Raw genomic sequence first — 12145 nt, forward strand, 5'->3', positions numbered from 1 at the left:
CTCTTTCTGCTTCCTGAACTATTAAATGCATTAAAAATTTTTGACTGTCCTGTTATTTTTTTATTAATTTTGCTGGCACTGTAATGGTAATTTGCTGAGTCTTAATTAGTCAGATGTGCAAAAATAAGTAATCTTTGCCAGATGATTTGCTGGGGTGATAAAGTTGCGGAGACCAGGACAACAGATGTGTGATTCTTTCCCTGGACTAGCAGTGGAGTGATTCCTGTATTGCAGTCTGAGTATGATGTTATTTTACCTAGCAGGGAAATATTTCAGATAGCTGCTTTTGAAAAGATTTTGCTGGAGTATTCAAGGAAAACACAATAAATTACATCCCTATTTTTGTGTTCTTGACCAGGGTTTGTATTCAGTTATATTCCTCTTACAATGCATTGGCAGGTAGTGAAATGTTGTGCAATGCAGAAGTATGTTATGTCCACAAAAGTTGTGGAAACATGCCTGTTCTCACTGTTCAGTGACAAATTCCTGGAGGAAGTGTATCTCTTAAATGCAGGTCCTCTGGGGCAGCCTTTGGACTGAGGGTGCTGCTGGTTTTGAATGAGGCTAGGAAGAAAAAAGGAACGCATTCCTTAGTTAAGGGAAATGTGATAATTGGAGTTGCATTTCTCCACTGAAAAAAATGCATGACATTGGTAGCTGAGGGCTCATTGAGGTGGCCAATGCTAGTTAAACAATCCCTCTGTGTAACAGCTAAGTGGATCAGCTTTTTCTGGTAGATTTTGCAAACTCTTAAACAAACAAAAGCCCAAACCTTAAGTTTATGAAACTAAGTCTACAAAGTTGTTGTCTGACTCCATTATATTGCATGCTTCTTTGTGCATGATGAATTTGGCAAAAATCAGGGAATGAGCATGGTCATCCTGAGAAAATTACTGATGTCTCTAGAAAAGGATGTCTATGAGCATGTAATTAACTGGTCCAAAGGGAAAGTACATGGAGAAAGTGCAGAGCATAGCAATAAAAATACACCAATACCCTCTGTGTAGTATAACCACAAATAAACAGTAACTCAGACTATAAAAGGTGTTTTGCAGTTCTCAGGCAGTGTCCTGAGATAACCCAAGTCTTCTGCTCCTGGTTGTGTAAGACCTTTGCCCTGTCTGTCTCAAAAAGAGAGATGAAATCTCTGGGATAGATTTGTCATTCACAGATGAAATCATAGATTATTTTTTTTTGTTTTGCAAAAATGCTGCTTCACTGTGAAGAACTTCTTACTTCCTTGATCTCAAGCTTAGGGGACATATGAATAGTTGAGAATAGCTTAGTATTCTCATATTGCTAAAGCTATTGTTTAAATTGCTGTTTGTGAAAAGACCCATAAAGGCCTATGGAAGGCTGGCAGTTTGTGTATGTTATCATATGAACTAGGCTTGGTGACTCCAAACGGATTGCATGAGTTTCTTTTGTGGGTATTGGGGTGTTTTTGTTTGTTTGTTTCTGAATTCTGGTGGTTTATATATCCTAGAAATGTGGTTAGTACTTTGACACTTTCTGTGTGTTATTTCTGCATTGCACAACCAGTGTTTCAGATGGCATCTTATGGGTGCATGCCTGGTGGGTTATCCCCCCTTTTTGGGAGCTGATCAGAAGCTCACATAAATGTTGTGGGCTGCCTCTTCTGTTTCCATTGACAATTCTATGCTTCTAAGTGCCTGTACACTAATATACACAACATGGGGAATAAATCAAGAAGTTAGAGATCTGTGTGCAGTAGCAGAGCTGTGATCTTGTTGGGATCATGGAGATGTGGAGGGATAGCTCACATGACTGAAATGCTACAATGGATGGATAGATGCCCTTTAGGAAGGACAGACTGCAAAGAAGAGATGAAGTTGCCCTTTTTTTGTGAGAAGACAGCTGTAGTGCTTGGAGTTTTGCCTGGGGATGGATGATGAGCCAACAGAGAGCCTGTGGATAAGGATTAAAGAGCAGACTGTTATGGGTGTATGGATGACTGTAGCAGCTGTGTGCTCTAAGCCACCTGATCAGGAAAAATGAGTAGATGAGGCCTTAATAGCTAGAAATAACTTGTCATTCACAGGCCTTGTTGCTCATGGTGTACTTTAACCATCCCAATATCTGCTGGAGGGTCATCACAGCAGGTTATAAGCAATCCAGAAGGTGCCTGACACAGGTTATAGAGAAGCCAGCAAAGAGAGGTGTATGATGGACTTCGTACAAGCAAAGAAAGGCTGGTTGTGGTAGGAAGGTCAAAGGCAGCCTTGGCTGCAGTGTCGATGAAATAATGGAGCTCAGGATCCTAGGAATAGGTCAAAAAGCAAGATCAGAGCACTGGACTTCAGGAGAGAAGACTCTGACCTCTTCAAAGACCTGCTCGATACAAGTCCTGTGGAATAAAGCCCTGCAAGAAGGAAGAGGATCCAAAGAAAACTTGTTAATATTCTGGCATGGTTTAGCCCTAGAGAGTAACTAAGTACCATGCAGACACTCACTCATTTCCCCCTCCCACCCCTTAGTGACATAAGGAGGAATCACAGAAAAAGAGGTGCAAAAACTCATGGATTCAGATAAGAACAGTTCAGCAGATGAAAAGAAGTATTATAATAATAATGATGATAATAATATAAATAAAACCCATGAAAAATAAGTGATGCATGATAGAATTGCTCACCACCTGCTGATCAATGCCCAGCCTTTCCCTGAGAAGTGATCAGTCCCTTCCAGTCAACTCCCCGTCTGTGTACTGAACATGGTATGGAATATCCCTTTGGCCAGTGTGGGTCAGTTGTCCTGGTTGTGCTCCCTTCCAGCTTCTTGTGCAGCTTCCTCACTGGCAGAGCATGAGACACTGGAAAGTTCTTGACTTAGGGTAAGCACTACTTAGCAACAACTAAACAAAACATCAGCATGTTATCAACATTATTCTCATATTAAATCCAAAACACAACACTGTACCACTTACTAAGTAGAAAACTATCTCTATCCTAGCCGAAACCAGGACACTGGAGGCATTGGATCTAAATTGCTCTTATATTTTTAGTACAATAGAAAGTACTTTCCTGATTATGAAGATAGAGATTAAGAAGAACTTTTATTCATGAGTAGTTTAAGGAAAGCTTTCATCCGGATGTTTTGTGTAAAGACATTTGATTTGGCACTTCTGAAAAGTCCTGATCCTAACAGAAAGGAGATACGAAGTTCCTCCTGCATGGGAGCAGTGCTGGGTTTTGATTCATTGAAGAATGTGTTTATTCAAAGAGATGCAGCATTCCAAGGATATATCTAAAGACCACAACAAAGATTGTGCCCAGTGGTCTAAGTATCTTTTTCATTTGCTTTCAATAACTCTGTCTTCAAGTTGAGTTTACTTTCCTGCTAGTTCTGATCAAAGCATTTTCATGATAAACTCATTTCATTTCATTGCTGTCTGCCAATCCAAATAACAAAAAGTATTGCTGATAGGTGCATGATTTTTTTTAACTTTCTTTTTTTTTTTCTTTTTGCCTCTCCAACAGGTCATCTGTTGAAAAGAAGAAAGAGAAAAAAATGAAATATTTATTCTTAATATGTCTCATGAATTTATTACACCAGTACACTGGGAAATCTTTGAGAAGAGATAGCAGTTACCTGAAATCATTTGAAGACATTAGAAAGGAGATAGCTGGCTATACTAATATTACTAAGGCTATTATTGATCTTGCTGTTCATGGAAAGGCTCAGAACAGATCCTATGAAAGATTAGCAGTTTTTGCTGACACCATAGGACCTAGACTCAGCGGTTCGAAAAACTTGGAGGCAGCCATCCAATATATGTTCAGTGCCCTGCAGAAAGATGGGCTGGAAAATGTGCATCTGGAGCCTGTGAAAGTACCACACTGGGAAAGAGGAGAAGAGTTTGCAGTGATGCTGGAACCAAGGAATCACAGCATTGCTATTCTGGGACTTGGGAACAGTATTGCAACTCCTCCAGAAGGTAACTCTTCCTTTTGGAATTACATATCACTTACTTTTTAACATCAAACTGTACCCCTAACAACTTCTGTCAGCAGACAGCTTTTGTCAGTGGTCAAACTGTGGTTTTCTTCTTGCTGTAATAGTTCTGCAAAACAAGGTGCTATTTTCCTGGGACTTTTCTGTATGGCATGGCTGTGAATGATGCAGTTAATATTAATACAGTTTGGTTGAACAGGTTGTAAAATTAGAGTTGATTCCTGAACTCTCCATTAAATCTGTACCCTTTTGTTAAACACTGCTGAATCTCATTTGCAATGATTCTGGTCTTCCACTGTGTTTGGCAGGAGAGAAATTCTCCATGAGGTGTCAAGTTGACACATGATTTCTGCTTTTCTTCATGTGCCCTATCTTGCCAAGCTCAGCCCTTCACTCCAGTGAAAAACAAGACAGTAGGAAAAGGAACTGAGCTTGGAGAGTTTAAGCCCCTTGCTAATCGTGGCGATTGGTATCTGTGTCCTTTCCTTCTCTTCTCTGCCTCATGCTCACCTTGGAAAAGTCTTTGTCACTTACCTGTTACTGAACTGTGTGTTGCCTTTTAGTTGATCATGTGTGATATGTTACTCAGGAACAAGAATAACCATTAGCTGCACTCAACAAAATTCTGGTCTTTTAACCCCCCAAATATTAGCTTGCCTACAGAGAAAATGGTTTGTAAGATTCTCTTTTTGTACATATTGATGTGAGGCTTTCAGGAATGTTATTTAAAGGCCAGATGAGAACCTTCTTATGTGACTGCTCTCCATAAAAAACAATATACTTATGCCTAGACCACTTCAAAATCATTTTTATTCCTTTATGAGAAAATAAATTTAGTTTAAGAAATAAAAGGTAACATGATACTCATAATTTTTTTATGAATTGTAAACTTTTGTGATAGTGAGCTTTCTGTGTGAAATGAAACAACATATAAGAGCTGTTTTGTTTAGAAAAAATATATAGCCCTTCAAAATGCAACAAATAAAACTGGATAATTTAAGATATGCTTGGAATAAATCACTCTTGGTTTGCAAAATTGCTGCTGTGAATTTTATCTGAGATAGTTCTGTCATATTGAGGTAAACATGTATAAAGTGCAAAGCAACTCAAACTATTCATATCTGTTTGTCCCATGATATATGCAAGGTTTAGTGCTTTGATAGGAGAATATTTACAACAAAGTTTAGGCCTACAACTTCTTTTGCATCCATTCCAGTCCTATTCCTGTAAAGGAAGCTAAAATTATAAGGTCTTTTTTGGTGTTTAGCAAGTGTTGCTGAACCTGCAAAGAGAACCTGTAATTTAATTTTGACAAACATCTTTCCATCCTAAGAAGTCTGTTTTTCACTTCTCTTTCTTAGTTGTGTAGTTATTTGCACGTCTGGTTTTACTCCTAGGTTTGCCTTTTTTTTTGAGAAATACTGAATTTACATGTTAAAAATGCTCACAAAGGCTAATTGTGTCCTCCTTTTTCATCTTGAAAGATATGACTGTATTATCTAGTGCTGGTTTATATTGAGTAATGTTCAAAACCCCCACATTATTCTTTTTCACAATTTTACTTTCCTCTGAGATATGCCATGTTTCTGAATGGGTGTATGTGTTGGTGCTAGAAGACTTCACATCAACAAGATCTCTCACAAAAGGCTGGGCAGTTTCTCACACTTTTTGGAATAATTTTGATTAAATTACTTACCTTCTGACTCTCCTATATTTTGTGCCTGTTCTGATTTCTGCTGGTGTCATCTCTGTGCAAGCTGTGACAGGTTTTCATGCTTGTGAAGGTTATGTGGGGTAGCCGGTCCCCGGTGAGCACTTGGCTCTTGTTCTTCCTATCCTGGATCATCCTCCTGGCTGACGGAAATATCTGGTAAGAGCTGCTCGTCACCAGCCTCTCCAGGCAAGAGAATTGGAAGGCATGCTGTTCAGAAAAGTGCCTGTCCTAAGACTCTCACTCATACCAAGCATGGAATAAAAAATTTGTAGTTAGACTATTAAAGCCACTGCCTTATCATTTCTGAGGATTGTCACAGTGCCTTATTACTAAGAATATGGTACAGAAGGCTTCCCCAAATTGCATCAGAAATAGCTGAACAATCTCCCTTAGTGAGGGATCATCAGGAGTTCTGATACATCTTGTTTTATCCAGGAAGCTGTGGAACTGTGAGTCTTTGTGTAATCAAAATAGTGCAACTCAATGAGAGATGCCTGATGCCTATTATCCTGTCGTTACACTACTGTTGCATGGGATCAAATTAGGGAGATCTACTGCTGCTGTGCTGAGTTTTGGTAGAGGGATGTTTTAAAGGCTGAAGACTGTCCTTCATATGTTGGCTTATGATGGTTCTTTGGTTCCTTCACAGCTGCCTCTAAAGTGGACTGTGCAGAAGATCCCTGAAGTTGTTTAGTTTGAAGTTGCTTGATAGTTACTGTGTGTTTTCAGTCAGTATTCCTATCAGGATATGCTTCAGACTCCTCAGTTTACAAACCACTCTCTGTATAGCCCAAACAGATCCCTTCCTTGATACTACTGATTACCTACTTAGAGACAAAGGACAAAGCTGGTTGGACTTTTTCTCTTTTAAGGTCTAGGGATGGGGTTAAGATGAGAGGCGCTGACTCCCCCATCCCAGCAGGAGGTACAGGAGACCATTCCTTGCTTTTCATCTCAGTTATGTCCTGTATTCCTCCCCTCCCATGATATGGCTCCAGCCTTGTGACCCAAGAAGCTAAGAAAATGGGAAGCATTGGCAGAATCTGAAAACTTGGTGCTGGACTTTGTGGCCTTTGGTTCCCCCAGAGCCCCTTCTCAAACTCAGCACTCCAGCCCAAGCGCTGGAGGTCTCTTAATTAACATGGCAATAGCCTAACAGCAATTAGAAACCTGGCTTTGGATGTTGGAAATTCAGGGTTTATTTTCCCTTCTGTCCATGGAAATTCAAACCAGTGCTTCCTAAGCGTGACCCAATGACTAGAGCACACGCTGAGGTTGGTTACTTTCCATTTCAGCATACACCATGCGAGTGTGGAAAAAATCCATAGTCCTTCAGGGCAGGAACAGAAAGCCCTAAATAGTAGCAGTATTTTAGCTATGAAGTCGAAGCCAGCACTGACTCCAGGATACTAGGAGAGTCTCTTCCTGCAGGTCTTCTGTCTAACTCAGGCCTCTGGCATTGAAACCCTATAGGGGTATGAACAGAGCTTTCTTCGTTTATTTGATTTGATGAGATTTGCCCACTTTGGCTCAGATACAGAACAGTTGGATGATTTGCAGGAGGCTTTTCAGTACCTTGTGATCTTGTAGATAAAATCCTGCTTTCTTCTTCATGACTGGGAAATATGCCAGAATGTCAAGTTTCCAGATGCCATCTGATTTACACAGCAAAAAATGAGAGTACAGAAAAGATTAGATTTTTCTATTGAAGAGGAGAAACCCCAACATTCTCCCTCTCCAAGTGTATTCCAAGATATGAAGGTGTTGGGTCAAAGAGAAAGTTTTCACTTCCTTTGATCTCCTTACAAGGAGGGAGTAACTTTACTGCCCGCTTTAGTAACAGGGAGAGAAGAAACATGAAACACAGAGTGACCTGGATTTCCAGAAATCAGCAGAGACTGAAAACAGTCATCACCTCGAAGAAATGGATTCTTAGGTAACAAACAGGATTGAGTGTTAGAAAGTGCTCACATTTGGGAGATGGCAAACTGGAGATTTACCATATTTAGTCAATGTCCTTGACTCATTTTCAGTGTTGCAACATTGGCAAAAGATAGATATATATATAGAGAGTGACTGTGTTGATTTCTGGCAGTACTGATTATATCCCCCAAATTCTGAGGAAAATAGATATAATTGTTGCTTTGAGAATCCCATAATTGAAGGAAAGTAGTAGTTTAGCAGATGTTTGACCATAAAGTATCAAAGAATTCATTTTTTGCATGTGCTTTAAAATGCACTTTTTTTACCCTGATGGGTGGCCCTGCCCTTTAATTTTAAAGAAATACTGACAAGCAGAACCAACTTCAGAGCAGCCTGCCCTGAAATGTCCCCTCGAAAAAAGGAACAGTCTCTGGTTTTCATGTACTGTTAGTTGCAGCAAAACTGAAATAATATAAAGATGATGTATTGGCAGACTTTTTCGTAGTTTTTGTGTTCAGGTCGTGGGTTTTTTTTTTGTTTAACTGTCAATGTTTGGACCAGCTGTGCTCTTAGAGAAGGTGATAGGAGTTTTGCAGTTAGTTTATATGAAAATAGTTCCAGTCTGTTATTTATAAAATGGGGATAATTAATATCTTGAAGTTGTTGGCATGTGCTGTTGTTGTAGGAACACCATTTTATTAAATCAGGGATGTTGTTGAAATAAGCAGTCTGGCTCCAGTTCTGGCTGATGCATTTTACCCCCAGTGTTGACCATCCTCTTTTCTTCCTCAGTGGTGAAGTGGATTAGGAAATTCAGCTAGATAAACAAAAGGCCAACAAAAAAGCTATTTTTAGTAGGATTTATCCTTGCGTTGCCAGCACCTTGTATGACCACTGATCTCCTGGAAGAAAAGGTGATCCTTCTGGAGGGACTTGGGTATCCTTTTGATGAGGGGTTTGGTGCTGAGAACAGGGGCTGGAGAGAGTCAAAAGCATGAGAGCACAGTGCAAGGCAAAGCCCTCCTACCTTCACTGGACCCCTCTTTTTCATGTGTGACAAGCAATTGATTCACATCTTGAGACCATGAGCCTCAGTATTGTGTGCCTGGATTGTTTATTATTACTTAGAGCAGCACTGCTTGTGGTATGGTCATTATGGAATGATGACTTTTTTCTTGGAATGTAAAAGATTAGATCTGTGAAGGACCTCAGACACTGTGGTGTTCTGTGGCCCAGCGTCTGGGTTAAAAGTTAGTGCAGTAGCATTTCAAAGATTTAGAGTAGGAATAGCTGCATGGCTTTGAGGTGGACATGGGGAGAAAATGGGTTCCAGTCACTACTTTAATGAATGGTCAAGAGAACTGTGAGGATTGCCAAAGACAAAAAATTGAATTTTCTGGTCTTGGCCTTTGGCAGTGCAGAGTTGAGGGTTACCTCAGGGATATTAAGGCCAAGCTGAAGCTAATGAAGGCAGGATTTGAATATGATTTTCTGCATGTGTGGGGTATGCACACACGGCTGGATGGCACTGTTACCTTCATCCCAAGGGATGGCTGGCAGTGACTGGCACCTTGACTTGCTAAGGAAGGAATGGTTGTCCTCAGTATTTCCTGCCTTGAGCACCTGTGTTCTCAGAAACTGATTTTTGTGGATCTTGGTTTTGGGTGTCTGATTCTCCCCATCCATTGAATAGCAAGCTTCTGCTCCATGCAGGGCTGCTCCTGGGAGAACCTAACTTGTTGTCCTGCTCTTCTGGCATCCAAGGCTTTGTGCTGGGGATTGAGTCCAAGCCCTTTTCTCCTAGGATTTGTGCTGCACAGTAATGTACATGCTCTTGAAACCAAACTGTTCTAAAGAGATCCAGTACTTGCTGGAAATTTTAAGTCATATTTGTAAAAAATGTAACTATTATATACTGTTTATTTTTCTCTGTGTTCTTAAGGAATAGTACAATATATTTAGTCTCTGTGCAATGTATCAGAGCTGAATAGCCTCCTATCCTTTTGGATAACTGTCCTATGTAATTTTATTTTCATGGATTAATTCTCTTTGCTGTTCTACAGAGTAGTAAGGTCACATTTTCTTAGAAGTATTATTTACATTTTACATAATCTTTCTTCCTGATAAAACCATCTTCTTAAGTTCACAGTTTCTCTAAAATATTTAGTATTTTCTTCATATTATAATTCTTATATTAGTACATACTTATATGTATTGACAGAACAAATGTGTTTCTAGGTGTTAGAATATTTCAAAATTTCTTTACATGCTGATAATTTTTGAGTGAGAAAAAAGAAGTGATGATATTAATCTTTCATTTGCTTCAGCCTGACATGAAGTCTTAATTGGATGAGGTCATTAGAGACAAAGAATTTGGGTTTATTTTTCTCAAAATCTAGTTGAATTTTGTGGAGCATTGAGGGAAGGCTGAACTAATTCCTGGAGAGTGCTAGAAAGCAACATGTTTTTAAGATAGGTATGATAGCAATTGAGGAGGAAAATGTTTTCTGAGCTGATTTTAGAGGATGCTGAATTTGAAAAAGGATCTAATGCCACGTCGCTAATCATACTTAGCTTTGATGAATGTATTTGTATTTTCCCTCCGCTCCCCAAGACCTTCTTTCCTTTGACCTGTCCCAACAATGACCTTTTCTCCAAACATATATATCTACCTTTGTATCCTGTGACCCATGCAAAAAAATTCTAGGTTCTCTGTAACTCTATGAAAGAAGCTACCTTGCAAATTGGCACAAGACAGTGCCTGTGGGCTGTATCTGAAAGAACCAGGGGCATGGTACTTTTAATCTGGAAAGATGATCAAGTCTGAAGGACAATAGGAATAGACAGGCTAAAGTAAGAAAAGCTTGGGGCTACTGCCTGCATGTGTTTAGGGTCAGCATGGAATAAAGTACACCTTATTGAAGCAGCTTCTGGGCTAAATTAACTTTGTGGGGAGAGATGAAGCAGAAACATGTTGCAGGATATTGCAGGAGATGAGGTATGAGTGTGGCCTAATATTGCTGGTCTGTGAGGCAGGGCTGTGATCACAACGTGAGTTTCAGGCACTGCTCTTGTGGTGTGTTGTTGTTCCTGCTCCACCATGAAGAGCTGTCTTGATTTCCTGTCCTGATATCCTGATGCCTGATTCTGATGAAGGGGGAGGTGGCATTCTGTCTCCCTCTTGCTCTCATGACTACAGAGGCCAGGACATGTTTCAGATACATCTCCTCCAGTTTCAACATTTCCACTGCCATCAGAACAGTTAGATCTGTCGTTGACTTTTTGTGTTGATATTTCAGGTAGTGTTTATGCTTGGGATGAAAAATTTTAAATATATAAAACACAGGGAAGTTTTGCGGAGACTTAGTTGATGTGGTTTCCAGCTTTGTTTTGACTAGGCTTAAAATGACTGTATTTTAATTATTTGAAGCAAAAGTTGCCCATCAGCTTATTTATTTGATGGTGGCAACTTAAGTGCATGTGGATCAGTAGCATCACTGCTCCATGGTGATTTGTAGAAGAAATCATAATTCTTACTCTACTGTGAACTAGATGAAGTTTGGGAGGTACATAGGAGTGAGTTTTTTGCTTGCTGCTATTGAAAAGAATTTATTGTCAAATTAACGATGACTGCATTTGGCTTTGTAACTGGGTCTCCATGGTACTGATGCTATTACCTGGATGACAAAAATGAGACTGGGAGAAACAGGAAGAGAATAAAGCCATAGTTAAGCAATAAGGAAATTGGTATCCAGTAAGATTAAACAATATACAAATAATATTTCTTTCTGGGGTTACTAAATCCTTTTAATATCGTAATAGATTGGAACTAACTTTATTGAGTTTCTGTGTGTTTATGAATAGAGTGTTTCTAGGATAGTAATAAACAATATATTCTGCATGAAATTTCCTTGATGTTTTAGTAAAGATTCACCAGTTTTAAAAATCTGATTATAGGGTGGATTTTCCCTTTTTTCTTTCTATTCCCTGAAACCTGTTACTAACACAGACAGATGCATATCTCTAGATACTAAAATTACTTAAATATTGGCTGCAGTTAATCTTGGGGAGAAGAAATTACCTCATGAGGAATCCCCTTTGAACCAATCTACTCCTTGCATCATTGCTGGCAGGTAAACAGTTGTGAGGAGGTGACTCTTGCAACAGAATTGTTCATGCCGGGAATCAGACTTCTTATATATGGCAATGTTACACACAGCTTATTTGCTGGTGCTTTCAAAATATATGCATGTATCTAAAAATATATACATGTACGTGTGTGTGTGTGTGTGTGTGTGTGTGTGTGTGTGTATACCACTGGACTTTATGCAGGTAATAAATAGTACTATTATCAGTCTTGTGTTCATCCTGCCTATGACTGATTTTAGATTGTTAATGCATACCATGCCATTTATTTCAACTGGCAGTGTGATCATCAAAATTGTGGCATATTCAAGTTTTGAGATAAAAACATACATTTCAGTGTACAGAGGACTTCGTAAAATACAATTTTGTTGGTAATTGAAAACTGCCTGC

The 12145-nt window shown here is 39.3% G+C and overlaps 1 protein-coding gene across 1 annotated transcript in view; it reads left to right on the plus strand.

Moving 5' to 3' along the window:
* The window catches only part of CPQ (carboxypeptidase Q), a 140667-nt gene that overhangs the window by 14027 nt on the left and 114495 nt on the right, over positions 1-12145 (plus strand). The window contains exon 2 of the mRNA XM_085053264.1: positions 3498-3955. Coding sequence (XP_084909390.1) covers positions 3529-3955 — 427 coding nt within the window. The 5' untranslated portion in view covers positions 3498-3528. The remainder of the gene's footprint in view (positions 1-3497; positions 3956-12145) is intronic.

This window comes from Lichenostomus cassidix, chromosome 2 (assembly GCF_008360975.1).
Source record: "Lichenostomus cassidix isolate B80296 chromosome 2, HeHo_3.0, whole genome shotgun sequence".
NCBI classification, from domain to species: Eukaryota; Metazoa; Chordata; class Aves; order Passeriformes; family Meliphagidae; genus Lichenostomus; species Lichenostomus cassidix.